Below are 26240 nucleotides of genomic sequence, written 5' to 3'. Positions count from 1 at the left end.
TGCCAATCGATTGGAAATTTAATAACGAGTTCAGAAAGGTATGACAATCCATATTTGGATCATTATTTTCATTGTTACGGTCAAAAAACCAATTATTTTTTGTGAAAAATTGGAATCTGGCTTTTTGGCAAAAATATTAATATTTCCTTTTCGTTTTTTTGCTGTAACTTGGCCAAAAATGGTCCTACACCAAAAATACGCACTGTTTTGAACAGATAACAAAATAATAAATAAATCCATGACACTTTCCGGGCGATCTTGGAAAAATAAAATTTTCGTCAATTTTCAATTTTTTTATAAGGGAGTACATCATGATTTTTTTACGAAAAATGACAAAATAATAAAATGTCCTGGTTTAAATGCCAATCGATTGGAAATTTAATAACGAGTTCAGAAAGGTATGACAATCCATATTTGGATCATTATTTTCATTGTTACGGTCAAAAAACCAATTATTTTTTGTGAAAAATTGGAATCTGGCTTTTTGGCAGAAATATTAATATTTCCTTTTCGTTTTTTTGCTGTAACTTGGCCAAAAATACGCACTGTTTTGAACAGATAACAAAATAATAAATAAATCCATGACACTTTCCGGGCGATCTTGGAAAAATAAAATTTTCGTCAATTTTCAATTTTTTTATAAGGGGGTCCATCATAATTTTTTACGAAAAATGGCAAAAAAATAAAATGTTCTGTTTTAAATGTCAATCGATTGGAAATTTAATAACGAGTTCAGAGAGGTATGACAATCCATACTTTGAATTAATATTTTCATTGTTACGGTCAAAAAACCAATTTTTTTTTTCGCAATTTCGGTTTTTGACAAAAGTATAAATTTTTTCTTCTTGTTTTTTTTTGCTATAACTTCCCAAAAATGGTCGTACATTAAAAATACATACCGTTTTGAACAGATAACAAAATAATAAATAAATCCATAACACTTTCCGTGTGATCTTGGAAAAATACAATTTTCGCCAATTTTAATTTTTGTTTATGATTTTTTGCGAAAAATGGTGTCTCCGCTAAGGTAAATGCTTTTTAGACAGCTTATCGATATAATTTATCGGTACATCAGCGGTCAGTGCTGCGAAAGGTACTCAGGTAAAAGAAAAACGCAAAAATAAGTACCTTGGATGGGTAAAAGGTACACCTGTACTTATTAGATAAATACATAAAGTAAAATAAATATTAATTCCCACTATATGCCTCTTATCTTCTCTAAATATTGTACCTATAAACCGCTACTAGGTACACCGAGCTGCGATCGCCTTGCAACACTGATCCCGATAACCAATGGCGGCAATTCTAACAACAAAATAAAAACACATACGTACGCTCTATAATTGTAGTGAAAAGGGAAATAATAGTAGTTTTAACTATAAACGATAAATGGCAGAACCCCGCCCCGGCGCCTACAACTACAAGACCCTGCTGTGAGTATATAAGTCACCTTGGCTTCTTTACCTTAACCCACTGGGATCTCTAATCCCCGCCAGATGCACCAACATCCCGGAGCTCTTCCTGGACAAATATGTGGCCCGCTCGCACTTCGGCCGCTTCGGCACTCTGATGAACTTCGTCCTGCGACCGCGGCGAATGACCTGCACGGTGAGCTATGCCAGCGAGGAGGAGGCGGAGCTGGCCCTCCTCGAGGGCGCCACATTCCAGGGCCACCAGTTCGGGATTTCCTACGCGGAAAGCGATGCGGCGCCGGCCCAGAAAACGGAGGAGTGGGTGGATCCCGATGTCCAGGCGGAGCTGAGTGTTTTGCAGTCCGGTTGGCGGAGTGATTATGCTGCTTCCAAGCCAAGTGCTGCTGCTGCTCCTCCTCCAAATCCTCCCAAGAATCCCTCACCCGCCGCCAGGGAGCTGGAGAACGTGATGAGGCGACCGGCGCACACCAGCGAGGAGCGCTATCGCGTGCTGGAGGCCCGCGATAAGCTGATGCGACTGAATCAGGCGGCCAGAAAGAACCAGGAGGGCGGAGGAGCCACCCAGGGCCATTGCCCGGACATGTGTCCCGAAAAGGAGCGAGTTCTCCGCGAGTTCCAGCGACAGGTGGCCATCTACGAGCTGCAGCCGGGCTCCGATGAGCTGATCTGCCATGAGAGGGCATTGAAGCAATATTCCCGGAGCAGCGCCGACCAGGAGACGCCGCTTCCCCACGAGCTGCGCGATGAGAGGGCTTTGCACATGACCATGAGCTACCTGATGCACGAGATTATGGACATCTCCGAGCAACAGGAGTCTGGGCATCATATGGGCGACTGGTTCCACTTCGTTTGGGACCGCACGCGCTCCATCCGCAAGGAGATCACCCAGCAGGAGCTGTGCTCCCTGGGCGCCGTCAAGCTGGTGGAGCAGTGCGCCCGCTTTCACATCCACTGCGCCGCTCGCCTGGTGGCCGCCGATCCCAGTGTCTTCGATAGCAAGATTAATGCCGAGAATTTGACTAAATGCCTGCAGACCTTGAAGTATATGTACCATGATCTCCGGCTGAAGGGCGTTCAGTGTCCGCGGGAGGCGGAGTTTCGTGGCTATATCGTGCTGCTCAATCTGGCCGATGCCAACTTCCTGTGGGACATTGGCCAGCTGCCCGGGGAGCTGCAGAGCTGCCCGGAGGTGCGGCAGGCCATCCAGTTCCATTTGGCGCTGCAGGACACGAACTTTGTGCGCTTCTTCCAGCTGCTGGTGGACGAGGAGACGAGCTATCTGAGTGCCTGCATTTTGGTGGCCTACTTTACGCGTCTCCGGGTTCTCGCCTTGCATCGTTTGATTCAGGCTTATCGGGCGCCGCGCAAGGATGAGGTCTCCTCGCTGCCGCTTAGCTACATCACCGACATGCTGAGCTTCGTCAGCGAACAGGAGGCGGCCGACTTTGTCCAGCACTACGGATTGGAGGTCAATGAGCTCGGGAGAGTGGTGCTCAGCCGGATGCACACGGTGGAGACGGACTACAAGCTGCCGCGGCAAATAGAAGTGAGTGGTAACTAGAGCCCTGCGTGAATCATTATAGTATGCCATGAAATTTATGATTTGTTTAATTCAATTCTATGTGAAATCGTTTTTTTTTAATACCATTTAAAGCCACATTTGAATAGTTACAAATTTTATTTATTAAGGTATAATTAGATTTAGGCCAAACTTCATTGAGGTTTTTGTAAAAAAAATTGTAACCAATCAAATGTGGCTTTAAATTATATTAAAAAAAAACTATTTCACCTAAAATCCGATGTCTAGAAATGAATTTAATGTTTTTCTAATTCACTTTGAATAATAATTTTAATGAATTTGTTGAATTTGCCACATTTGTTTGTTTTTTGGCTTTCTTTTGAGAACAAAAAGTGGAAAATTGTTAACAACTCAATGTAAACTGCTTAAAATCTGCTTAAATAAAATTAATGCAGATTTAATAACGAAATTATGGCCCTTTCTTCTTCAAAAGAAATGGTCCTTTTAATTATTTCGGATTCCATGCTATTCATTCATTCAATTCTATTAAACTCAAAATTCAAATTCATTTAATTCTATTAAACTCAAAATTCTAATTAATTTAATTCTATTAAACTCGAAATTCAAATTCATTCAATTCTATTAAACTCAAAATTCGGATTAATTCATTCATATAAAACAAAAAATTCAAAATAATTCATTAAATCCATTCATGCAGGGCTCTATTGGTAGCCCCAAAAACCTCTTAAAATGTATATTAATTTTATTGTCACACTCTTATTTTCCAGCTGGTGGAAATGAAGAGACTGCAGAGCGTGGGCGAGGTGATTTGCGGGGAGCCGTTGCCGCCGCGGCACCTTTACCTCGACCACCGGCCGCACAACAGCTTCAATGAGCACGGAGTGCTCAAGAGCGTCGCCTGGGCGGCCAAGGATCAGTTGCCTGGCATGGAGAAGGAGCAGCAGCAGCAGCAGCAGCAGGAGGAGAAGCAGCAGCAGCAGGAGGAGATGCCTTCCCCGCAGAACGACAACTTCTTTAAAGTACCCTTACAACCCAGCGGCGGCGGCTTCAGCTTCGCTTTGGCCGAGCAGCAGCGCAGGGCGCAGGAGGAGGCCAAGCATCAGGCGCTCCAGCTGGCCATTGCGGCGGCCAAGGAGCGCGAGGCCGAACTGATGGCCATACACGAGGCCAAGGTAGCAGAGGCTGAGCGTAGAAAACTAAGGGAGCGGCAGGAGGAGCAGCAGCGCAGGCAAAGGGAGAAGGAGGAGCAGCAGAAACTAGAGAGACAGCGGGAGCAGGAGAAGATAGAACTCCAACTGGAGCTGCAGCGCCAGCAGAAACTAGAGCAGCTGCGTCAGCTGGAAAAGCAGGAAAGGGAAGCCCGCAAAAAAGCCAAAACTTTAGAGTCCTATCAGCAGATATTCCACTTAAGCCTCACTGAGATTTGCAGGCGGGAGTTTCAGCTGCACAGCCAAGCCTGCCGCTCCTACGAAACCCTGATCGACGAACTAACGCATCATTTGCTCGAGCAACAGATGCAGCAATCCCTCTACGAGCTGGGCATCATGCGGGTTTACATGCGGCGGTGGCGCAACTACCGTCGCGCGCAGCAGCAGAAGGATACACTCTTCAACCAGCTGCCCTTGAGTTTCGGCGCCGATGAATCGGATCGCCTGGTGGAGGAGCGCAGCGTGGAGGATTCACTGCGACTGATCAGACGGTATCGTTTGGGGGAACCCTGCGATTACAGCAAACTGCTGGCTGGAATGGAGGAGCAAAGCTGGCTGAAGCTCGATCTTTGGCGCGTTCTGGATGAGTGGCTGCCGCGTGGACAGCCAGGAGCAAGGCGCTTCTACAAGCTGCTGTTGAGTTTGCCCCAAGGAGAGGTGGGTTTCCAGTTGGATTACCTTATAAACAAAGGACTGCTGCAGCATCCGAAATCGCCAGATGCTCAGTTGGCATTGAATAACGATGGCTGCTACATCAGGGGCTTCTCCCAGGGCATCGCCTTGAGTGTGCTGAAGATCTGGGAGGGCAACCAGGAGAAGAACAAACTCTCCGCGGCCAATGGAATTATTTGCCTGGCGAGCGTGGAAAATCAGCGGCAACTTCCCCAGCGTTTAAAGCAACTTTTGCAGGCCAGCGGCTGCCAGGATGTGGCTGTAATCCTACTGCATCCTCCTCACATCTCCTATAAGGAGAACAAAGAGCTAAGGCACCTCGATTTGGGACTCCACTCCTTTCATATCTTCCCCCTGCGGCAATCGGCAAACCTCCGTCAGCGGTTGATGATCGAACTGGAGGCAGCTGTCAGATTTTTGGCCAGATCAAGGGAACGCCAGCCGGCGGAGGAGCTTCAGCAGGCGGAGCTGCGCGAGTTTGTGCTTGGCCATCTGGGAACGGAGCTCTTTCGCCGCCTGCAGCATGCCGCCGAGCAGGATGCGGCCATTCGGAAGGGCTGCCAGCGGTATCCGCAGTTCTGCGTGGATCTGTTCAACGAGGCAGTGCGTCGCCTGCAAACGGTGGCTGGCGAGGATGTGCGGGACTGTCCGCTTTTCGCCGAGGAGCTGCGCGCCTTTGTGGAGCCACTGCCTATAGAAGCAACCACCAATCGCCTGGAGCACTTTGAAACCGGCTGGCAGTTGCCGGAGCAACGGCAGCGGATTGTCCAGCTTCTGGAGCGCTGCAAGCTGCCGCAATTGCCGCAGTTGCAGCAGGGGAGATCCGAATCCCTGTGCCAGTGGGTCCTAGACTGCGCACAAGTGAGTCAGCCGGAGGATTGCGTGGAGCAGGTGGCCCTGCAGGCCATTAAAATCCTGCAAACCAACGAGGAGGAAGGCTACCTGCACTTTGTGGAGTTTCTGGCCAGCGAAAGACTGCAGTTCGGGCTGCGCGAGGCGGGGAATCTGCCGAGGGGAATTGTTTATCGCACGAAGACGATGCGGAGCTGCTTTCTGAGCGCCTGGTACTACGAGTTCCAGGAGCCGCAGATCTGTGAAGTAGCTTCAATCGAGGAAGAGCAGCCAAAGGAGAAGGAGAAGATGGAGCAGCACCTTGACTTTGATGAGATCATGAGCCGGGCGGAGGCTGTGCTTAGCAGGTGTCGCCGTCGCCAGGAAGAGGCACTGCGGGATTACAATGGATCGTCGCAGAAAACAGCCAAGAGCAAGAGCAAATCGAAGCTATCTCGCGATGCCGAAAATCAACCCAAACGCAAGCGGCCCAACTTGAAGTAGTCATATGTCCAATTTTTAATTTTTAATTAATTTAATTGTAACAAATCTATGTCAATTGTGTCTAAGCATTATATAGCCGATTGTGAAAGGAAAGCTAAGTTAAGTTTACTTTTAAGCTCAAAAAACCACTAGTCTTAAGCGTAAAATCCCCAAGATACTGACAGCATGAGCAGCCGCCAAATAGAGCGAGATAGTCCCATTATTTTAACAATCCCTAAGACCTACCGATAGCCATAGTTTTGTAAAGAATTCTAGTGGGCCTTGAACTCACAACTGACAGACGTCAGTCAACTAAACTGCTCCGAGGCGAAAGCATCCATTTATCCAAAATATTTGTGTTTCCGTTTTTTTTTTTATTTTGTTTTAAGGTTTTTTTACACTCAAAAGCCACACAAAAGGATTTGCCTGGAACATGAAGAGCATAGTGGCTCAGACGGAAGGCCAGCTGCGGCCGGTAAGGGGTGAGTGCATGAACCTGTAAGGGATCGCGGTAGAAGGACCATATATGAGAATTTACGATTCCTTCTGCACTTTTCGATCTAAGAAATATTCTAATCTTTTAAAACATTAAGAATACTCGATTTCTAATCATTTAAAATAATTATGTTTCATTTCTTTTAATAATATAAAAAAAATTAGTTATACAAGATAAAAATAATAATCGGCTTCATAATAATTTAAAAACTAAAAAATCATAGGTAGTTATATATTTAAGATTTATATTAAGAAATACTTGATTTCTAATCATTTACAACATTTTTGTTAATTTTTTTGCTTTTATATAATATAAAAATAATTAATTTTATGAGATAAAAATAATAATCGGCTTTATAATAATTTAAAAATTAAAAAACGTAGTTACTTATTTGTATAATTGTAATTCAATAAATACAACTTTTAAATAAAAGAAATAATTAATTTTTAAATAAGGGAGTGATGAATAAATAAGAAATATTTCTAAATCACTACCTTTTTTAAAATAATAATTCCTAATAAAATGTAAAAATATTTTTGTTATCTTTAAATTCAATAAACAAATTTGTAACTAAAAGAAATAGGTAAATATTAAATTTGGGAATGATAAATAAATAAGAAATATTTAAAAATCACTACTATTTTAAAAATAATATGTAAAAACATGTTTGTATCTTTAAATTCAATAAATAACTAAAAGAAATAGGTAATTATCTAATTAAAAACTATCAAATAATCAAATTTCTAATCGAAATCCCTCTCTTTTTCAGTGTCCCGCTTGGTTTCGGTGCTCAGGGGCTCCCTCGGCGAATCCCAGATGAATGCCACCGGTCAGGTGGAGTTCCGCTGGACGCCGCACCTCTCGTCGCTGGTTGGAGGAGGTTGTCCGGATGGAAGAGAGAGGCTGTGGCGGCCGTACGTGAACTTCAACACCCGGCTCACCCGCAAGCTGTCCGCTTGCTCGAGCTTGAAGGCGATGAGGCGGGGATCCTCGAGCTGCGTGCTGCCTGTGAATACCCGCCACGCCCCCAAAACGGTGCAGGGCGGCAAGTGGCCCATCTGGCGGCACTCCTCGATGCGACCGCTCCTGCTGCCCTCGTCCAATCTTTGGACCAGTGTGCTCAGCCAGCGTTTCTATGCCCCGCGGCTGCGTCCCGCCCACGAGGATGAGGAGGAGCTGGTGGAACGCCGGGCGGTGCCCCAGCTGCAGGTGACCCAGGAGGAGTGCGAGGAGGAGGAGCAGCAGCTCCAGCGGCGAAGAGATGGCAGTCGCCTGCGGCATCAACAATCGGCGAGGGAAAGGAAGCAGAAGGATCAGGAGGAGCAACTGCCCAGCGCACTGATGACCCCCGGATTGGCCAGCAAGTGGAGGACCACCAGCAGCTCCACCAGGAGGCACCGGGAGCAGCAGCAGAACGTCCGTATGACCACCCAGACCTGGCGAAGGCATCGCAGGTGCCAGCCGAGCGGCGGCCAGAGGATTCAGGTCGTCTCGGAACTCGAGGGCTGGCGGAGATCGGCCAACCATCAGCCGGTGCCCGTTTTTCAGGGACAACCAGCCGAGCAGGAGCACCTGCGGCATGCCAGCTGCAGGACGAGCGCCAGGAGCATGAAGGACGTCCAGCAGAGCAGCAAAGTGAGTTTAAAAATAAATCTAAAAATATTACAAGAGATTTGTACAAAAAAGTTTGTGAAATCAGCCGTTTGGGGTCACCTTTCTGCAGGGAACGGTTAAATTACTCAGTAACCAACATTTAAATAGAAAATTGTTGAGTGCAGATAATAAGGAAATTAAACCAGAAAAATAAATTTAAAAATATTACTAGAGATTTGTACAACAAAGTTTAAGAAATAAGCAGTTTTTGGGGTCACCACATTTAAATAGACAATTGTTGAGTTTAGATAACTAGGGAAGTAATCCAGAAACCCCTTTGAAATCGGTTTTGAATTGGTCAAGTAAGGGACTCTAGAATTTGCAGTTTTGGGTCACCTAAATGAAAAAACTACCCAAATAAGTAAACACCATACAAAGAATATGTGAATCCAAAATATAAGATAACTAAACCTAATAGTTTAATATTAAAAATAGAAAATTAGCAAAGTTCTGGGCTCTATAAACGTAGTTTTGGGTCACCTTTTTGCAAATACATGGGAAACATGACAGTGTTGAAAAAAAAACAAAGTATTCAAAAAGTAAACATCATAAACAATAATCAGAAAATTAGAAAATAAGCCTTAATAATGAACTATAGAACAAAATTGACAAAGTTTGGAGTCACCATAATTTTTTAAAAAACTAAAAAAAAAAGAGAACTAAAAAGGGATCTTAAATTTGGGATTTATTGCTATCGTGGCTCTAAAAGCGTAGTTTTGGGTCACCTTTTTGCAAATACATGGGAAACTTGAATGTGTCGAAAAAAACAGACTATTCAAAAAGTGAACATCTTAAACAAAATTCCGAATAAAAATAATAATAGTAAATAAAAGAAAATTGACAAAGGTTGGGGTCACCATTATCTATTAAAAAACTTAAAAAAAAAGCTTCGAATTAAAGGGGATTACAAATTTACTAGGTATTAACAACCTTTATTACTCAACTAAACTATCCCGTTTCCTTGCAGATGGTCTGGGAGCCCGAGGAGCGGTCACCATGGGCTCGCACCATGGAGATTGTGGGCCGAATGCCCAGCATCCGGGCGGCCCAGTCGTCCCAGTCGTCCCTGCTGATGGCCCAGGAGTCGCGGGGCAAGCACCACAGGCTGATCACCAAGGAGCTGGTCTACAGGCCCATAGGAGCGTCACAGGATCAACAGGCGGAGGAGGATCAACCGACCAGCGGAGGCGGAGGCATCAAGAGAAGGCTGGCCAAACGTGGCGCACCGGAGCGGGCATTGCTGCAGCAACATCTGGCCGATCTGCTGGCCTCCACTGAACCAAACGGCTCCTTTCGCATTGGCTACCAGCCGAATGCGCCCACCCGGCAGCTGCTCGAGCAGGGCAAGTGCCATGTGTCGCTGCGTCGCGAGCAGTTCATCCATCTGCCGGCCGTGCTGCCCAAATCGCTGATCCAGGCGGCCGATCTGGAGGTCAGGGAGTCGCCGCGCCGCGAGTCGCCGGCGACCAGGCTGCATCGCAAGGACGGCGCCAAGCGGCCGCGTCCCGTGGAGGTGGTGGTCAAGCCATCGCTGCTCACCGTCATCCGGCAGGAGGCCCTCAACTGGGAGCCGCGTCTCGTGAGGAATGCCGCCTCCCTGGAGGTCAAGAAACTGCCGCAGGTGAGCAAACTGGCGACGCATCCGTTCAAGGATCTCGAGGAGCCGCGCATCAGGAACTCCCAGCGCAGCCGAGGGCAACATCCCGGCAAGCGGAGCACCACCAGGGACATGACCGAGGGCTACTTCCTGGCCAAGCGCAGCTCGTCGACGGCAATCAAGCAGGGATCATCTAGCTCCTCCAAAAAGGTCAGGCCACCCAGGCAGCCGGTTCAAAGTCCAAAGGTTCAGGTGCCCAGCGTTCAGCGGAAGCAGAGAGCTCAGGAGAAGCTCTGGAGATAAAGCTCCCGATGATCTATATTATATATCATCTGTTTTTACCATGAAAACCCGGACGAAGAGAAGGCAAATCCACATTCGAAGCGGAATTCCAAATTGAGCAGTGAACACTACAAATATATATACATGCACACCTGGTGAATCGATGCTCCTCCCCGGAGACCTCTTTGAAATCGCAAGACCCAACCACTTCAAAACTCTAAAAATTATCTATCCAAAACTGTCAGAAATTCGAGAAATTCAAAATCACCGCAAGAGGGCGCTTTTTCTTCGAAAATTATCGCTTTCATCACATTTTTGGCACACATTCTTAGTAGTTCTTCTTTTCAAGTAGCTTGGCCTTGTTCCTTTTTTTATATAGATACTGTTTTTGGATAATCAGAGACAGCCGTGTTTCAATGCCGTTTAAATTGAGAAATTAGTGTTACTAGGTGTCAAAATCGTAGTTGTTACGTATTAGCCATTACCAAAAAAAAAAGGGAAGAATGTCAAACACATAACTCAATACGCTTTAAAATTATGGACAGTGGTGACACTATGTATAAATTCTGGAATAATAACGGAAATAACTGGATGTCTCGAATTCAGTAAGGTTTTTTTTTTTAATTTGGTTGGGTTTTTGCTTGAAATATATGAAATAAATGGGTCTATTATTTCAGGAATGGTTTTTTTTATAGGTTTGTAATTTTTTTAATCATAATCAAAGGAAATGATAAGTTCTAGAATGGCGTTTTCATAATAATATTATTTAAAATATTTCTCAAAATCCTCTATTTAAATTTTCTTCTTATTTTTAATTACCATATTGTAAGAAATATTTCGTAAGACTCGAAGTTCCCCAAAATTTTGACCATTAAGACAGATTTTACGCTGCACACGATGACTAATCACACGATCAACCTGAAATAAATATAGCCTAACAACTAACAAATAGGTAAACATGTTTATCATATTTTTCCCCTGTTTACCAATGAATTTCAACAAAACAGAAGCGAATTGCAATCAAAACAAAAGAAACCGAGACACGTGACAAAGAAATAGTGACAAAGAAAGGGAAGAAAATATATGGGGGAAATGAATCGATTTGCGTATTTATAGAAGTGCAATGTCACCTATCTTATTTTTGGCAACCCTTAAACAAGCCACATTTCACAATAGAATGCAAAATTTGCATTTTCCAGAGGAGGGCGGAAAAGGTAAGATGAATTTTTAATCTAGAAGGGACTAGAAAAATTCAATTCATATAGAGACATTCATATTTTACAATCATTTTTGTCTTGCAATAAAAATATGCTTATAAATAAATAAAGACTTTTAGATAATTTGTTTCAATAAAATGAAAATAAAAGTTGAAAATTTCCTAAATTTTTTCTATATATTTTTTAGAAGAAAAACTCTGAAATATATTAAGTTTTTGGCTTGCCCTCAAAGTATGGATATAAATAAAGATTTTTGTATAATTTGTTTTAATAAATTAGAAAATAGATTTGTAAATTTCCTAAATTTTTCCCTATTTTTTTTAGAGCAAAAGCTCTTGAAAATATTGCTTAGATTTTGGCTTGCAATAAAAGTATGTATATAAATAAATTAAGATTTTTGTATAATTTGTTTTAATAAAATGGAAAATAGATTTGGTAATTTCCTACATTTTTCCTAATATTTTTTAGAGCAAAAGCTCTTAGATTTTTGCTTGCAATAAAAGTATGGATATAAATAAATTACGATTTTTATATAGCTTGTTTTCATAAATTATAAATTAGAGTTGTTAATTTTCTTATAGTTTACCATATATAATAAATAAAAACTCTTGAAAACTTTGTTTTGTTTTGGCCCGCACTGACAGCCCAGGGTTTTTTTTTTTTTTAAGGGGAAAGGATGTACGTAGTTTGGGCTGCCAATGGGATTTTCTATTCAACATTTCATTTTGCACTACAATTAAACAATGCTCTCTTTCAGATGCTTGCAATTAAACAATTAAGAACTAAACGAAGGGGTCGGTGGATGGCTGGTGATCATCATCCATTAATCCGGGGGGAGGGGGTTTCATCTACTGTAGATGGTGGCTCTGCTTGCACTGCCGCAGCGCCTCGTTGAATCCCTCGCAGAGGGTCAGATCCGCCTGTCCCTGGGCGCACTGGATGAACTGCTTGAGCTCCCAGGCGCAGGCTCCCTGCGGCTCGTTGGGCTGCTGCTGCTGGGCGTAGTAGGGCTGCTGCTGCTGGGGAGCCGGAGCTGCGGCCGCCGGAGCAGCTGCCTCCTTGTCCCCGGATCCGCTGAACAGCGAGGTGAGCCCGTGACCCACCGTGTGTCCAATGGCCGAGCCAACGGCCACGCCTCCCGCGGTGGCGGCCATCTGCTGGAACATCGAGGGCTGCTGGGGGGCCGGCATGCCGACGGCGCTGGGCGGAGCGCTCACGGGCGCCGGCGGTGGGGGCGGTGCAGCAGCACGGGCCGGCACAGGGGCGGCGGCGGCGGGTGCCGGGGCGGGGGCTCGGGCCTGCACAGGTGCGGAGCTGTTGGCGACAAACAAAAACAATCGGTTGTTATTCTGGACTTTGACCATTGATCAGTGATGATGATGATTATTTTGTGACGAAATAAGGGGTCTTTGGGTGGAAATCCATGTTAATTTATTAAAGTAAATATAATATAAACGGATTTTTTAGTTTTTTTTAATTAATTTTTATGATTTTATAAGTGTTTAATTTTATGAATATGATTTTTATGAGTCTGGTTGAAAATCCACCTTAATTTAACTACGTAAATATAAAATGAAGGGATTTTTAAAGAATGTTTTAATATTTTTTTTATTAGTTTTATGATTTTATAAGTGATTAATTTTATGAATATTATTTTTACGGGATTTTTGAAGAATCTTTTAATTTTTTGATTTCTTCAAGTTTTTCTAAAACTAATTTATAAGAAAATATATTATTACAACTTTGTTTTTAAACTTATAATTTACATTTTAAGGAATTGGAAAAGGCAATATTTCAGACAAAGTATTTTTAATATTAAGATTACAGGAATTCTAGAAGTTTGACAAAATTTTAGAGTTCAAATTTAAAGAAATTTGAAACTTTGAGAATTTAGTATACTTTAAATTTAACATCAAGACAAGAAAACTTAAGGTTTCTTAAAACACAGAAATGAAGCTAAATAAAAAACAGTTAGTAAACCATTAAAACTTGCGCAATACGTGAGATGAAATGAAAGTTAATATTATCACATTAGTATTGATAAGCACAACCCGGTGTTTTTGAATACTTCCGGCACTCGAAAAAAAGCCAGATTTGACGGGAAACCCGTTAGACCGACAGCTCCTCCGAAAACATCCCATGTTATTGGGTCTCCTCTTATTTTTTAAGGTTACGTAACCTTAACCCATTTCAGGGCCCCGAAAAGGAAAGCGGCAGCGGCAGGCAAATTGCTGTCCAGCCATAAGATAAAGCCAGATCATCCGATTGATTTGCCAGTGATTACGAAATACGCTCTGCCTTTTCCATTTTCTCCTCGTATTTTCCTAGTTTTTTTGTTTTTCTTACCGACGAGTGGAGGGCGGGGGGCTGGCTGAACGTCCACGGCGAACCATTTTGTTTGTTTTAATTTGTTGTCTTCTAACTTGGTTGTTTCACGCAAAAATTTAACAGTTCTTGCTGTTTTGATGACGAGCTGGTAACTGAAATTCCGAAATAATCCCAATTGGAAAGTTCTCGGCCTGCTTGCAGTGTGACCGGAAAACTATCGGCTACTTGGGGTGTCAGCCCTGGTTGAGTCAGCTGATTTCGGCAGTGAATGGTTGAATTAAATAAAATACTAGTTAAAAGAGGAAAATAAATAGGTATTATGAGTAACAGTTGCAGTTATTAGATTCTAAATTATTATTATTCAATTATTTATAAATATCGAAATTTAAAAAAAGATTTTAGTACTTTAATATATTAGAAAAAGAATGAGAATTTTAAAACGTTTTTCTAGTAATCAAATATTATATTATACAATCTAAATTAAGAGGTAATTATAATTATTTTTTTCTTTTTTAACGTGACCGTTAATTATTTTTGAGTGAATGGCAACTATCGCTCAGCGTGGTGACTGGCAAAGCGCTCAAAAGCCGCATATCGATAGGAAGTCCAGCCATCGCGGTTGCTAAAACCAGTTAATTATTAGTTTGATATTTATTATAAGAGCATTATTATTTTCTATCAACATAAAAGTAAGCCACAAGAAGAACTTACACTCTAAACAGCGAATAAACCAAGAGATACTGGCCAACTATCGCATCAACCGGCTATCGATAGCTCGCCCGCCTCGCAGCCCTGGCCGCCGAAATGCAACCGTGCGCGTGTCGGCGGAAATGTGACTTTCTGGCGTTGCCGCACACTGCCCCAACATGTTCTTTTTCAGGCGTTTGCCTTTGCGCTGACATCGTATCTCGATTTCTTCTGTGACCAAAGTAAGGGCTTTCGACGTTTAACTGTGTGGATTGTGGCCAGAGTTTGGCCAAAAGACGGCTAAAGGCTGGGGCCAAGTGTGGATACTGAGGGTTTTGTGAATTTATTGCGGCAAATCGCTAGAAAATGCAATTTCCCACGAAATGAGGTTAAAGACGGGCGGCTTTTTGTTTGTGTGTGTGTGCGCGAGTGCGGCTGTGTGAGTGCGTCACACGTGTTGGTTTCACCTTTTTTTTTGTATTTTTTTTTCATTTGCTTGCTGCGCAAAGTAATAATATATATATAATGTGAATGCTGAACTAAATCAAAGGCCCGGTCTTGAAATTCCTCTTAATAATATCGCTCCAAAGATATAAAGTCGCAGGTCAACAACAACAGCGTGTGTGTATATGTGTACGGTGGCCGTGTCTGTGTGCATGTAGCGCGCATTTACTGTTAAAAAACGTGTTAACAACGCAGAAATATTCCTTAAATCTTAATTTAAATTGGTTAAATGACTGTTGAAACTCTTTTTTTTAATGTAAAAATGTGTTTGGTAGTGAAATCATCATTACTTAAAAACAGTTTTTTTTTAAGTTTTCAGTTCTTTAGATTAAACTTGTTATTTAGTTTTAGAATTTAAAAAGAAACCTTAAATTTAAATTGCCATAAACCTTTTTTTTCTGTTAAAAAAATTCTATGTGAAAAACGAGGTTTCCCATAATACTTTATCCTAAAGTTATAAACAAATGTATATAATAAATGGGCGGCTTTAAAAATAATTTACAAAATATAATTCAGTTTTTTAGTTGTTTGTAAAACTTTGATTTACCTATTAGTATACTGCTAAAAACATTACTTTATTTGGTCCATAAATCTTTATTTTTTTTAATAATAATAATAATATTTAATAGTTGACAACCTTTAATGATTTGTCTTCTACATTATTAATCATATTAAAATATTGATCTTATTCTCTTACCCATAAACAAATAAAAAAACACGTTTCTTGGTTTGACCAAGTCTTTGCCTATAATTCTTTAAAAAAAAAGCACCACAATAACCAAAAGATTAATAAATTAAGGATAAAACATTTAAATTTCACTAAACAAACATGGGGTTTTCAAAGAAGCATTATAAATACCCAATAGATAGCAAAACCCTCCAGTATCTCATAGTACAATATCCACTTGCAAACACGTGACTAACTGAAAAGTATTTCCCCTTTAAAAACCCTCTTTGCAGCATGGCCGAAGTAGCTGAAAACGTGGTGGAGACCTTCGAGGAGCCAGCGGCACCTATGGAAGCCGAGGTCGCCGAGACGATCCTGGAGACGAATGTGGTGGCCACCACCGAGCTGCCGGAGATCAAACTGTTCGGCCGCTGGTCCTGCGACGATGTGACCGTCAACGACATCTCGCTGCAGGATTACATCTCGGTGAAGGAGAAGTTCGCCCGCTACCTTCCCCACTCCGCCGGCCGCTATGCCGCCAAGCGCTTCCGCAAGGCCCAGTGCCCCATTGTGGAGCGCCTGACCTGCTCCCTGATGATGAAGGGCCGCAACAACGGCAAGAAGCTGATGGCCTGCCGCATCGTCAAGCACTCGTTCGAGATCATCCATCTGCTCACCGGGGAGAACCCTCTGCAGGTTCGCAAAACCCTCTATTTGTATCTAAATCGCTTTCTAACGAGCGTCCCATGCTAAACTGTGGCCAGAGATCAAAGCCACTCGGCCATGGGTAGAATGGGCACGCAGAGCAGCCGCCAGGCTTCAATATCCTAGTGCCTGAAGATAGCCAAAAGCCTCTTCTCGTTCTCCTGGAACTTGAAACCACATCATAGCATCATAGTAATAGTATTAGCGAAGTCCCCCTCAATGCTGGCTAGCTTGTAATCCATGCTCTCCCAAGCATCCACTCTAAAATGGACTGATAGCGAACCAGAGCTTTAATTATCCTTGGGCCTAAAGATACAAAAAGCCACTTTTGGTTCTCCTGGAACTTAGAGCTACACTCGAAACAATAGGCAGTCCTCCTCAATGCCAGTTGAAGGTGATTTCCAGCCAAACTGAGCATAAACTCATAAGGGACTCATAGGAAAAGGTGTTAACTATCCTTGTGCTTGAAGATTCAACCACTTCCCGCTCTCCTGGAAATTAATTCAACACTCTAAACTGTAGAATATATCGTAGTGAGTCGACCTCAATGCTAGTTGAAGGCAATTCCAGCCCAGCTAAAGCATATTACACAAGAGACTCAGAGGAAAAGGCGTTAATTATCCTAGTGCTCGAAGATTAAACCACTTCCCGCTCTCCTGGAATTTAAGGCAACACTAGAAATGATATAGTTATCCGTCCAAAACTAAAACTGCAGCGTTGATTCTCCACAACGTTGTGGTATTCAATTGGACCAAAGGAAAGCCCATGATTAGCTATTCCTCTTAAGGCCATTGGCTCGAAGATGCAACCTTAATAAAGCATAAATCAACAGAATCCCAGAACCAATTTGTAGTCCAACTCTATGCCAGACGAAAAACACCCTGTCGTACTGAGCATTTCCAAAAATGGACTAATACTAATTGTAATTGTTTTAACTATCCTTGTGCCTGAAGATTAAAACCACTTCCTGCTCTCCTGGAAATTAAAACAACAATTAAACTAAAAAAAATTTATTGATGATACCATTTTCCGTCCAAAACTAAAATTGCAGCGTTGATCACCACAACGTTGTGGTATTCAATTGGACCAAAGGAAACCCCATGATTAGCTATTCCTCTTAAGGGCATTGGCTCAAAGATGCGACCTTAATAAAGCATAAATCAACAGAACACCATCTAAAAAACCTGATATTTTTAATAGATTATGCAGCCAACTAATTATTAAATTTCCCCCTGCCATTTCTTACAGATCCTGGTCAGCGCGATCATCAACTCGGGACCCCGTGAGGACTCCACCCGTATTGGACGTGCCGGTACCGTCCGTCGCCAGGCTGTGGATGTGTCGCCCCTGCGTCGCGTCAACCAGGTGGGTTTCTTGAGAGGATTCAACTTGATTCAGTGGCCGGTAGCAATGGCTTGCGGTTCGATTGGAGACTGCTTGCTTATAACACTTGGCTAGATCGAAATTCTATCTAATATCCGTAGCGTCATAATGTGTAATTTAGCCGACATTGGGCGTATGAAACGAAGAGACATTTATTGCTATTATATAACATGTTTTGGGGTTTGAAAAGATATGTAAATTATGTAAATTAATTTACTAATTATATTTTTTTTATTAATTTCTTCTAGGCCATCTGGCTGCTGTGCACTGGAGCTCGTGAGGCTGCCTTCAGGAACATCAAGACCATCGCTGAGTGCCTGGCTGATGAGCTGATCAACGCTGCCAAGGTGAGGAAATGGGGATTTTCCATCGAGAAGCCAGGAAATTAGCTTCCTTATTAGTCCAACCTAATTCTGCATCATGGTTTATTTATGTAGTCTCGCTTTTGGACCAGATCAAACTCCAAATCTCTTATTATCCTTGTGCTAGTGGCCACTCTACTGTCCTATGCACACGAGAAACGTAAAAGAACATTGACTAAGTTAAGATTTTCAACTGAATCCGTTAGAGAACCTCGTGTCCAACCTAATTCTGCATCATGGTTTATTTATGTAGTCTCGCTTTTGGACCAGAAGAACCACCAATCCTTTATTATCCTTGTGCTTGCGATAATAGCCCAGTTCAATGCACACGAGAAACGTAAAAGAACAAAAGAAAACCGAGATTATATAGTAGTAGTTATGGGTCCAATCTAATTCTGCATGATGGTTTATTTATGTAGTCTCGCTTTTGGACCAGATAAATGCCCATCCTCTATTATCCTTGTGCTTGTGACAGCATTTCAGTTCAATGCACATGAGAAACGTAGAGGAACAGTAGCTTTAAATATTTTTAAAAACATTTTGTATTAAAATAAAAACAATTACTGACCATATATTTTATTTACAGGGTTCTTCCAACTCGTACGCCATCAAGAAGAAGGATGAGTTGGAGCGTGTGGCCAAGTCCAACCGTTAAGGAGACATCATCACCAGCAAAAACAAACTTCTGTGTCTGTTTTTTTTTATACAAATAACGTGTGTACACTGCGAAATGATACACTAAATTTAAAATAAACAACAAGATGAAAAATCCAATGTAGAGCAATCTTTTTTTTAATAGTTTTTAGTTTTCAATAAACTTGGTTGTCAGCGATAAAGCCGATATTTTAGTTTGTTTCTATTTACAGACGATTGTTTTCAGAAAGAAGTTAACCCTATTAGCTGTCATTTTCATTATATCATGGTTATAATAATGACAGTTTAATAGAGGGAAGTAGTTTCTTATCGATAGTGATTACTACTATTTTTTTTTAATTTACAAACATCGGTAAAACCCTTTTTTTATAAATAAATATTTACAGACGCTTGTTTCTAAAAAGAAGGTAACCCTACAAAAACGTTTTAGCTGTCATTTTCATTATATCATGGTTATAATAATGACAGTTTAATAGTTTTATCGATAGTGATTACTACTATTTTTTGTAAATTTACAAACATCGGTAAACCCCTTTTTTATAAATAATTATTTTAATAATATATTTTAAAATTCCCGCTTGCCCAACAACGTCGATTTTCGATACTTTCAAAAGTGTTTGTGATAAATAAGAGCAGTTTCGAAATTGTAATTTATTACTTATGATTTTTTTTAGGTTTGAGTATTTTTTAACTTTTCTTCATCAGCCGATAGGGATCGATTGGTTCAGACGCATATCGATTCCCAATATCGACGTGCTGCAGAGCCCGATAGTTCGACATTAGATATTGCCTCCTGATATCGATTTCAATTTATTTTAGAGTTACTGGCGGAGTGTCATTTTCATCTTTCATTCACCCTTAAACCTTAAATTCCTTTGGTAGTTGGTCGGATTGAGTTGAGTTGCGTTTTCGTTAGCATTTCCCGGTCTTGGAGTAAGATGTTCACAGTGGATGCCGCCGCTGAATCAGAAGTAACCAACGAGACTCCATCGAATAGCCAGTAAGTGGACGGCAATCCTGGCCAGAAAACGGGAATGAATTTGCAACTTTTAGCCTCTTTTGACATTTGAGACACGAAATACTATAATGCAGATTCCACGAGCAGAGGCTGGTGGAGCACTTCTGCCGGCAGACGCAGCTGCTCAAGCTGGTCGAGGGCTCCGCTGGCCGCTTTGTGGCGAACTATCGGAGCTCCCGGCGGCCGGAGGACCTGCTGGCCCCCATCCAGCTGCGCTTGGACTTTGACTACGCCCGCCTGCTCGACATCTCGCCTAGATTGCTCCAGCTGATCGTCGAGGAGCCGCTGCAGTTCCAGGAGGCCCTCCGGTACTCGATCTACGGCCTGGTCAGGTCACATCTCAGGGACGCCGGCCTGAAGCCCATCGACATCAACCAGCTGCACGCCCAGTGGCGCCTGGTGGGCCTGCCTCCCAGCCCGGGCCTCCAGTTCGAGCCGCGCGATCAGGCGCTCCGCCTGGGACTCTCCCAGGTGCAGGGCATCCTGGCCGCCTTCACGCCGCAGGAAACACTGGTGTCAGTGGCTCAGTTTGTCCATGTCCTGGCAGGGAATCGCTTGTAGTCGTTAGAAACCATTTAGTATCGCAAGTTTTTTAACTTTCTAAACCATGTATTATACCAAAAGGTTCCGAGATCTATTAGTATATCAGTTTATAACATATTTAATATTCAAGTTTTCAAGATCTCTCTATTTATTTCAATGCTTTTTTAACTTTGAGCCATATATTATTGCAAACAGTTCCAAGATATATTAGTATATTAGTTTATAACCTATTTAGTATTGTAGTTTTCAAGATCTGTCTATGCATTTCCATGCTTTTTTAATTTTCTAAGCCCTGTATTATACCAAACGGTTCCAAGATCTCTTGTTACATCAGTTTTTTCGACTGGTAATGCAGTTCATAGTATATTTTCTTAGCTTTTCCAGACTTCCCAAGTCAGTTTCCGTGTCTAGATCAACTTAAAACTATAGAGATCGAGTCAAATTTCCTTGTTTATATTATATTATTATAATTATATATCATATATGCTCTGCCGGGACATTCGAAGCTTCGGTCACCGAAGAGGTAAACTCACTTTCCCCATTTTATATCACAACATATAGCCTGCAATCGATTTGGTACTGCGGCAGCGGCTGTATGCGCAATGCCATACAGACCAGCTCAACGGATGGTATGTCCTATAGAGACTAGGCTCGCACCTAAGAACCCACCAAGCATGTTGTCCAAAACTAATACTCACCTGTCATCTGTGAAGGCTAACCATTATTGGCATGAATCCCCTAACATATTTTCTTTTGATTTTCCATTTAATATCTGCACTTTTCATAGATCTCTGTGGTTCTGTTTCTAATACCATTCGATGGCTATCTTTCAGCTCCTCTGTGTTCGGGCTGCTCGAGGCCCATGAGTGAATACCAAAAGTTGCGCGTCACAGAAACCTACCGAATCCTGGCCATCCTGCCCAGTTCTGCAATACAGACACCTCGCACCACCGGCTGCCTTCATCGCCCCAAATTGGTCCGCCTAAGAGGTGAGTTCTTTCGCTTTTTTAGAAGTAACTAAACGTTTAACTTAACAAACTATGTGTAATTATTACAACTAAAAAACACTACGAAAAATCGTATATTTAAGAAAATCCCAGATCCTGATTTTCAACCCTAAAATATCCGTTCTTTCCCATAAAAATGGAAGTAATTATCCAAATATAGAATGTCATACCTTGTTGTGCTCGTGATTTAATTCCCTAACGATTGGCATTACAACTTAGAAATTTTTAATTTTTGTCATATTTTGCAAAAAATTGTGATGTACCCCCTTATAAAAAAATGAAAAATTGGCGAAAATTTTATTTTTTTAAGATCACCCGGAAAGTTTATTGATCTGTTCAAAACAGTAAGTATTTTTGGTGTAAGACCATTTTTAGCCAAGTTACAGCAAAAAAAGAAAAGGAAAAATTGAAATTTTTACCAAAAACCCAGATGCCAATTTTCCGCAAAAAAAATGTCGTTTTTTGACCGAAACAATGAAAATAATGATCCAAATATGGAATGACATACCTTTCTGAACTCGTTATTAAATTTCCAATCGATTGGCATTTAAATCTGGATATATTATTTTTTGGCCATTTTTTGCAAAAATCGTGATGTAACCCCTTATAAAAAAAGCGAAAATTTATCAAAAAATAAATTTTTCAGAAAGTGATGGGGTTTGTTAGTTTAGGTCGTTAGCTGTTCAAAACAGTCGGTCTTTTATCTGTAGGCCTTAAATTGACCAAGATACGACTAAAAAACCAAAAAGAAAATGCATATTTTCGTCAAAAATTGAAATGCATATTCTTCATCCTGAAATATCAGATTTTTGGTCGTAACGTTGGAAATAATGATCCAAATATGGAGTGACTTTTTCGTATAAATAATTAAATTACTTAGTTATAAATAGTTAATAAAATAGTTACTAACATGATATTTGAACATTTGATTATTTGCTAAGAATAAAATTAAATATTTTCGCAATTGAATTTAAAATATATATTCCATTTCTCCTGATAGCCCACGCCCACGACTGTGAATTAAAGTTGGGATCTAGCTACCTCGTTACCTGTTACTTCGCTGTATCGGCCAGCACCTATCAACTGGAAGCATGCCATCTAGGAAGAGCAATCTAGAGAACAAGGCCCGTCGCCGTCGCAATCCCGTGCAGCTCAACGATTTCCTGCGCGGCGATGACGAGCAGTTCCAGGCAACAACATCCTCAACTAATGAATCTCAAAATGCCAACAAAAGCTCCCTGGGGTAGGAAAATACGCAATTTAATTTAAAATATTTATTTAATATATATATTTAATAATAATAATATATATATTTATATTCCCAGCACCATACCATCGCTCGAGCCGCTCGAGAGCGATGTGACTCCCGTTATCACGCCAACACCTCCTGGCGAGGATGCTTCGAAGCCACCTGTAAATGTCTGGCACTCAACCGGTGAGAATCGCCAGTCCGATGGCCACTATAATGTAAATACCGAGGAGTATCCGGATTTGGGAAAGCGTCTGAAGAGGGCCAAGCAAGCGACGCCGCCGCTGCCGAATTTAGAGGACTTGGGTTCACGCTTTCGCGGTCGTCGCGAACCGCCGGTGCTGGCCAACTTTCTGCCAGAGGCAGTGCGTCCGCCATCGCCAACGGCATCGGTGGACAAGCAGCAGTCGGTGGCCAAATGGCTGGGTTCAGTGCGCCCGGGCGACAATCAAAAGATCACTTTGCTGCGAAAAGATTCTGCCCAGCGGGATCAGCGAAATCAGGAGGAGAACAAGGTGCTGCCTGGTCAGCAGAATAAGCCAGGCCAGAGTGCAGACAAGGCTTCAGTTAGTCCCTCAAAGGAGCAGCAGAAAACTGCGGGTAATCCTTTCAGGCAGCAGCAAAAGACTCAGGGAAAATCAGCTGGTAATACTGGAAAACCTCCTGGCAAACGCCTTCAGGAACAGCAGATGACTCCAGTCAGTCCAGCGAAGCAATCGAGGAAGTCTCCAGGCGAAAAGAGTCCTGTAAAGTCTTCGCAACATCAGAGGAGTCCTGTCAAGCAGCAGGAGCAGCCGAAGCAACCAAAGAGTCCAGCAAAGACAGCTCAGAAGGAAAGCCAATCCTCGATGCCAGTTGAAAGGGTTCCTGTTCCTAAAGAGGATAATGATGAGGACGTGGTGCCGCCGTCGCCAAACTGCCAGAGCGACAGGCGATTTCCGCGACCCAACAACAGCAACCAGCGGCTGCAATCCTCGCCGGAGGAGCGTCAGCTGGCCAAGCGCAGCCTGCTGAACTCGAATGCCGAGGAGTTTCGTCCCCGGGAGCAGCGGGAGTCAGGCGGAGAATCGAATGAGCCACCAGAGCTTCTGGAGCAGCAGTCAGATGCCCAAGTCTTTCGCCGCAAACCCAGATTGAGCGTGAGTTATGCTTATAAATTATAAGTTATAATAATGTTTATAGTCTCGTTTTTACTGCTTCCATTTAACAACCACAGCGAAGACGGCGTCTCCAGCGATATCTGCGCTCCCTGAATGCGGACGGAGCTGCTCTGCCCAGCCGGACATCGAGTGTGGGACTGCTGCCGACGCCCGTGATGCCATCCAACTGCTACTACAGTGCCCCGCCTGTGGCTCCTCCACCGCCGCCGCCTCCACCGCCGCCTCCTCCGCCGCCTCCCGCAGTTCCAATTTGCTCCATCCAAGCGCATATGCCGCCTGAAACCATCAAGGTGAACCCCGGCTGCAATCCGCCGCCGCCGTTTATCTACTACAATCCGCAGTCGGGGAATATATACAACCACCCGGCGCCATCGCAAATTCCCATCGAGATCCAGAGCATCCAGGCCGCGCAGTCGGTTTTTCGGCTTGCCAGCCTCCCCTGCACTGGTGTGGGCACCCCCAGCACGGATTTGTCTACCGACTGGTCTCCCAGCCAGCTCCTCCTCCCGTCCAGTATTTCCGGCCCGAGCCAGTGCCAGTTGTCCCATACGCTCAGTTCGCCAGCGTTGTTAGAGCAGCACAGCCAGGAGCAGTCAAGTTTTCGCCAGGACGAGGACCTGTTGTACAGCAGGCCGCTGTTGGATTTGGACCGAGAGGATACCCTGTCGGAGGAGCAGGAATCGGAATCGCAGGATTCCCAGGAGTCGCAGGAGCATTCGCTCGTCGACGCGCCAGACGCCGCTATCGTCGTTGATGAGCCGACAGAGCGTCACAAGTTATTCCGGGCGCCCAATCAGGAGCATCCCAAGCCCGATTTGAACTGCGTGCCGCTGAGCATCAAGAAGCTGCATCATCTGATCTCGTCGCAGTACTCGGACTACTCCTTTGTCTACGCTTTGTGTGCCCAGCTCAGCCAGGAGTGCGTGCCCATGGATTGCTATGTGTACCTCAAGATGGTGCTGCTGGCCAGCATCGTTTCGATCGAAACGGAGGAGGTGCGTCCACCGATCTCGCTGTGCATCATCGCCACCGACGGCCTGATGGCCCAGCGCCTGATGAGCCACGTGGGCCAGCTGGCGCCGCGCTTCCTGGGCGCCCACGACTACGGACTGCAGCCGACTTTTAGTGCCCTGCCCACGCGCTTCAACTGGGTGGTGGCCAGTCCGCTGCTGTTGGCCCAGCAGGGTGTCTACTATGCCGGCGACTGGACGCGACTGGCCAGGGAGCAGGGCGCCCAGCTGGAGAAGTGCCTCGAGAACGGAGCGGTGCCCGTGCCGCAGCTGCAGATCGATCAGCCCCTCGAGGCGGCCGTCTGGACGCACTGGCAGCCCGACAACTCCAGCAATCAGACGCAGGTCCTGGCCAAATTGTGCCCGTAAGTTGGGGGATATATCTGCAGACCAGCTTGTAAATTAATAAAATGATATATATATTTTACAGGATCTTTGGCCTGCCCATTTATATGGGCGATCAGGTGAGCGACAGCCTCTGGAACTTTCTGATCAACCAGCATACCGCCGAGGGACAGAATATGCCAAACGATGGCCTCAACATTCCCGACGAGGACATGCGCATGCTCATCCATCTGCTGCACCAGCGCAAGATCATCTTCAGCGATAAAGCTCAGCACATGCTGCAAAAGTACTATGTGATCTCCAGAAAGGAGCGACCAAGTGAGTGGCTATGATTTATAGTGCTGTACTCTTCTAATTCACGAACTTCTCAGCCGTCTTCTCCAGCAAGACGTACATTGTGATGAAGCAGTTCGCCGAGTCCTTTGCCAAGCTGGCCTTGCGTTTGGAGGTCCTCGAGTCGGACGTCTGCGTGGCGATCTTCCACTGCGAGCACTTCGTGCAGCGCATCTTCGGCGCCAAGGATCAGCTGGCTCCGCCGGCGGTGGTCACCTTCAGCGTGATCTCGCGCATCGATCCGTATATGAATGAGTTCGCCCGCTGGCTGCTGCAGTATCTGGATCGCTACGAGGACGAGGAACTGGGCCTGCAGGCGGCCAAACGGCGACGCACGGACAGCTGGGGAATGCCCTAAATTAACTCGCCATTGATTTAGCACCACTCTTGGGTTTATAACCAGCCAAAACAACGCTCTCTGGAACACTTTGAATACGTTTTGTAGTTTTATATAGAAAGATAGATGAATTTACAACAATTGCGCTTGTAAACAAAATCGCCCCTGGGGCCGAGACAATACTACTACCTCCAATGGATTCACTATTTACGTATCACAAACAGCGCCTCAAAATGAAACGTTCTAAATTTGTAAACATCGAATTTTCCACACCTTCCACTTGATTCATTCGGTATATGTTTTGTGTATATCGCCTGGCGATCGCGGATAGCTCTTAAAGTTCCTATGCGCGATAATCAAGAGCCATCGTTTCAATAATCTTCTAACGGATTGTTAATCCCTGTTAATCATCAACCATATTTTGCTATCTTTCGGAGGCTTGAAAAATTTTCAAAATTGTTTTTGGTACAAATATTAAAATTAAATGTGTGGCCAGGAGTATACATTTGCTTTTTATTAATACATATAACTTATGT

The 26240-nt window shown here is 43.5% G+C and overlaps 4 protein-coding genes and 6 non-coding genes across 11 annotated transcripts; 9 read left to right on the top strand and 1 right to left on the bottom strand.

Annotated features, from left to right (window-relative positions):
• The first annotated feature begins 1280 nt into the window (after nt 1–1280).
• Nucleotides 1281–10796, top strand: xmas (RRM_XMAS2 and SAC3_GANP domain-containing protein xmas). The gene is made up of 5 exons (XM_044393543.2): nt 1281–1433; nt 1497–2979; nt 3741–6157; nt 7422–8298; nt 9284–10796. The coding sequence occupies exons 1-5, from the start codon at nt 1390–1392 to the stop codon at nt 10214–10216; spliced, it is 5754 nt and encodes a 1917-aa protein (XP_044249478.1). The 5' UTR covers nt 1281–1389; the 3' UTR covers nt 10217–10796.
• Nucleotides 10797–12028: 1232 nt separating this feature from the next.
• On the bottom strand, nt 12029–13926 carry Chchd2 (Coiled-coil-helix-coiled-coil-helix domain containing 2). Its single transcript, XM_017151798.3, has 2 exons — nt 13759–13926; nt 12029–12726 (listed from the first exon to the last, which is right to left on the bottom strand). Exons 1-2 carry the CDS (start codon nt 13803–13805, stop codon nt 12261–12263), a joined length of 513 nt encoding a protein of 170 aa, XP_017007287.1. The 5' UTR covers nt 13806–13926; the 3' UTR covers nt 12029–12260.
• Nucleotides 13927–14578: 652 nt separating this feature from the next.
• RpS5a (ribosomal protein S5a) lies at nt 14579–18822 on the top strand. Its single transcript, XM_017151707.3, has 5 exons — nt 14579–14669; nt 15892–16294; nt 17552–17668; nt 17935–18033; nt 18635–18822. Exons 2-5 carry the CDS (start codon nt 15893–15895, stop codon nt 18701–18703), a joined length of 687 nt encoding a protein of 228 aa, XP_017007196.1. The 5' UTR covers nt 14579–14669; nt 15892; the 3' UTR covers nt 18704–18822.
• On the top strand, nt 16990–17144 carry LOC123003522 (small nucleolar RNA psi18S-1854). Its single transcript, XR_006412637.1, has one exon. It is a non-coding gene; the product is annotated as a small nucleolar RNA psi18S-1854 (small nucleolar RNA).
• Nucleotides 17326–17479, top strand: LOC123003521 (small nucleolar RNA psi18S-1854). Its single transcript, XR_006412636.1, has one exon. It is a non-coding gene; the product is annotated as a small nucleolar RNA psi18S-1854 (small nucleolar RNA).
• Nucleotides 17698–17842, top strand: LOC123003514 (small nucleolar RNA psi28S-2876). Its single transcript, XR_006412629.1, has one exon. It is a non-coding gene; the product is annotated as a small nucleolar RNA psi28S-2876 (small nucleolar RNA).
• LOC123003517 (small nucleolar RNA psi28S-1192) lies at nt 18082–18222 on the top strand. Its single transcript, XR_006412632.1, has one exon. It is a non-coding gene; the product is annotated as a small nucleolar RNA psi28S-1192 (small nucleolar RNA).
• LOC123003516 (small nucleolar RNA psi28S-1192) lies at nt 18260–18399 on the top strand. The gene has a single exon (XR_006412631.1). It is a non-coding gene; the product is annotated as a small nucleolar RNA psi28S-1192 (small nucleolar RNA).
• LOC123003515 (small nucleolar RNA psi28S-1192) lies at nt 18426–18564 on the top strand. Its single transcript, XR_006412630.1, has one exon. It is a non-coding gene; the product is annotated as a small nucleolar RNA psi28S-1192 (small nucleolar RNA).
• A 689-nt stretch (nt 18823–19511) lies between the features above and the next one.
• On the top strand, nt 19512–26205 carry mei-218 (meiotic 218). 2 transcript variants are annotated; one of them, XM_070218652.1, is made up of 7 exons: nt 19542–19702; nt 21097–21252; nt 22271–22513; nt 22596–23658; nt 23736–25054; nt 25120–25352; nt 25406–26205. In XM_070218652.1, exons 3-7 carry the CDS (start codon nt 22362–22364, stop codon nt 25723–25725), a joined length of 3087 nt encoding a protein of 1028 aa, XP_070074753.1. In that variant the 5' UTR covers nt 19542–19702; nt 21097–21252; nt 22271–22361; the 3' UTR covers nt 25726–26205. The 2 variants fall into 2 exon arrangements, 1 of the variants encoding a protein (XP_070074753.1); XR_011419652.1 differs by lacking the exons at nt 23736–25054; nt 25120–25352; nt 25406–26205 and adding exons at nt 19795–20235; nt 20825–20892 and having other exon boundaries at nt 19512–19702; nt 22596–22736.
• Nucleotides 26206–26240: the final 35 nt, after the last annotated feature.

Source organism: Drosophila takahashii, chromosome X (assembly GCF_030179915.1).
Source record: "Drosophila takahashii strain IR98-3 E-12201 chromosome X, DtakHiC1v2, whole genome shotgun sequence".
Lineage (NCBI taxonomy): Eukaryota > Metazoa > Arthropoda > Insecta > Diptera > Drosophilidae > Drosophila > Drosophila takahashii.
This window is presented reverse-complemented; position numbering and strand designations above follow the sequence as displayed.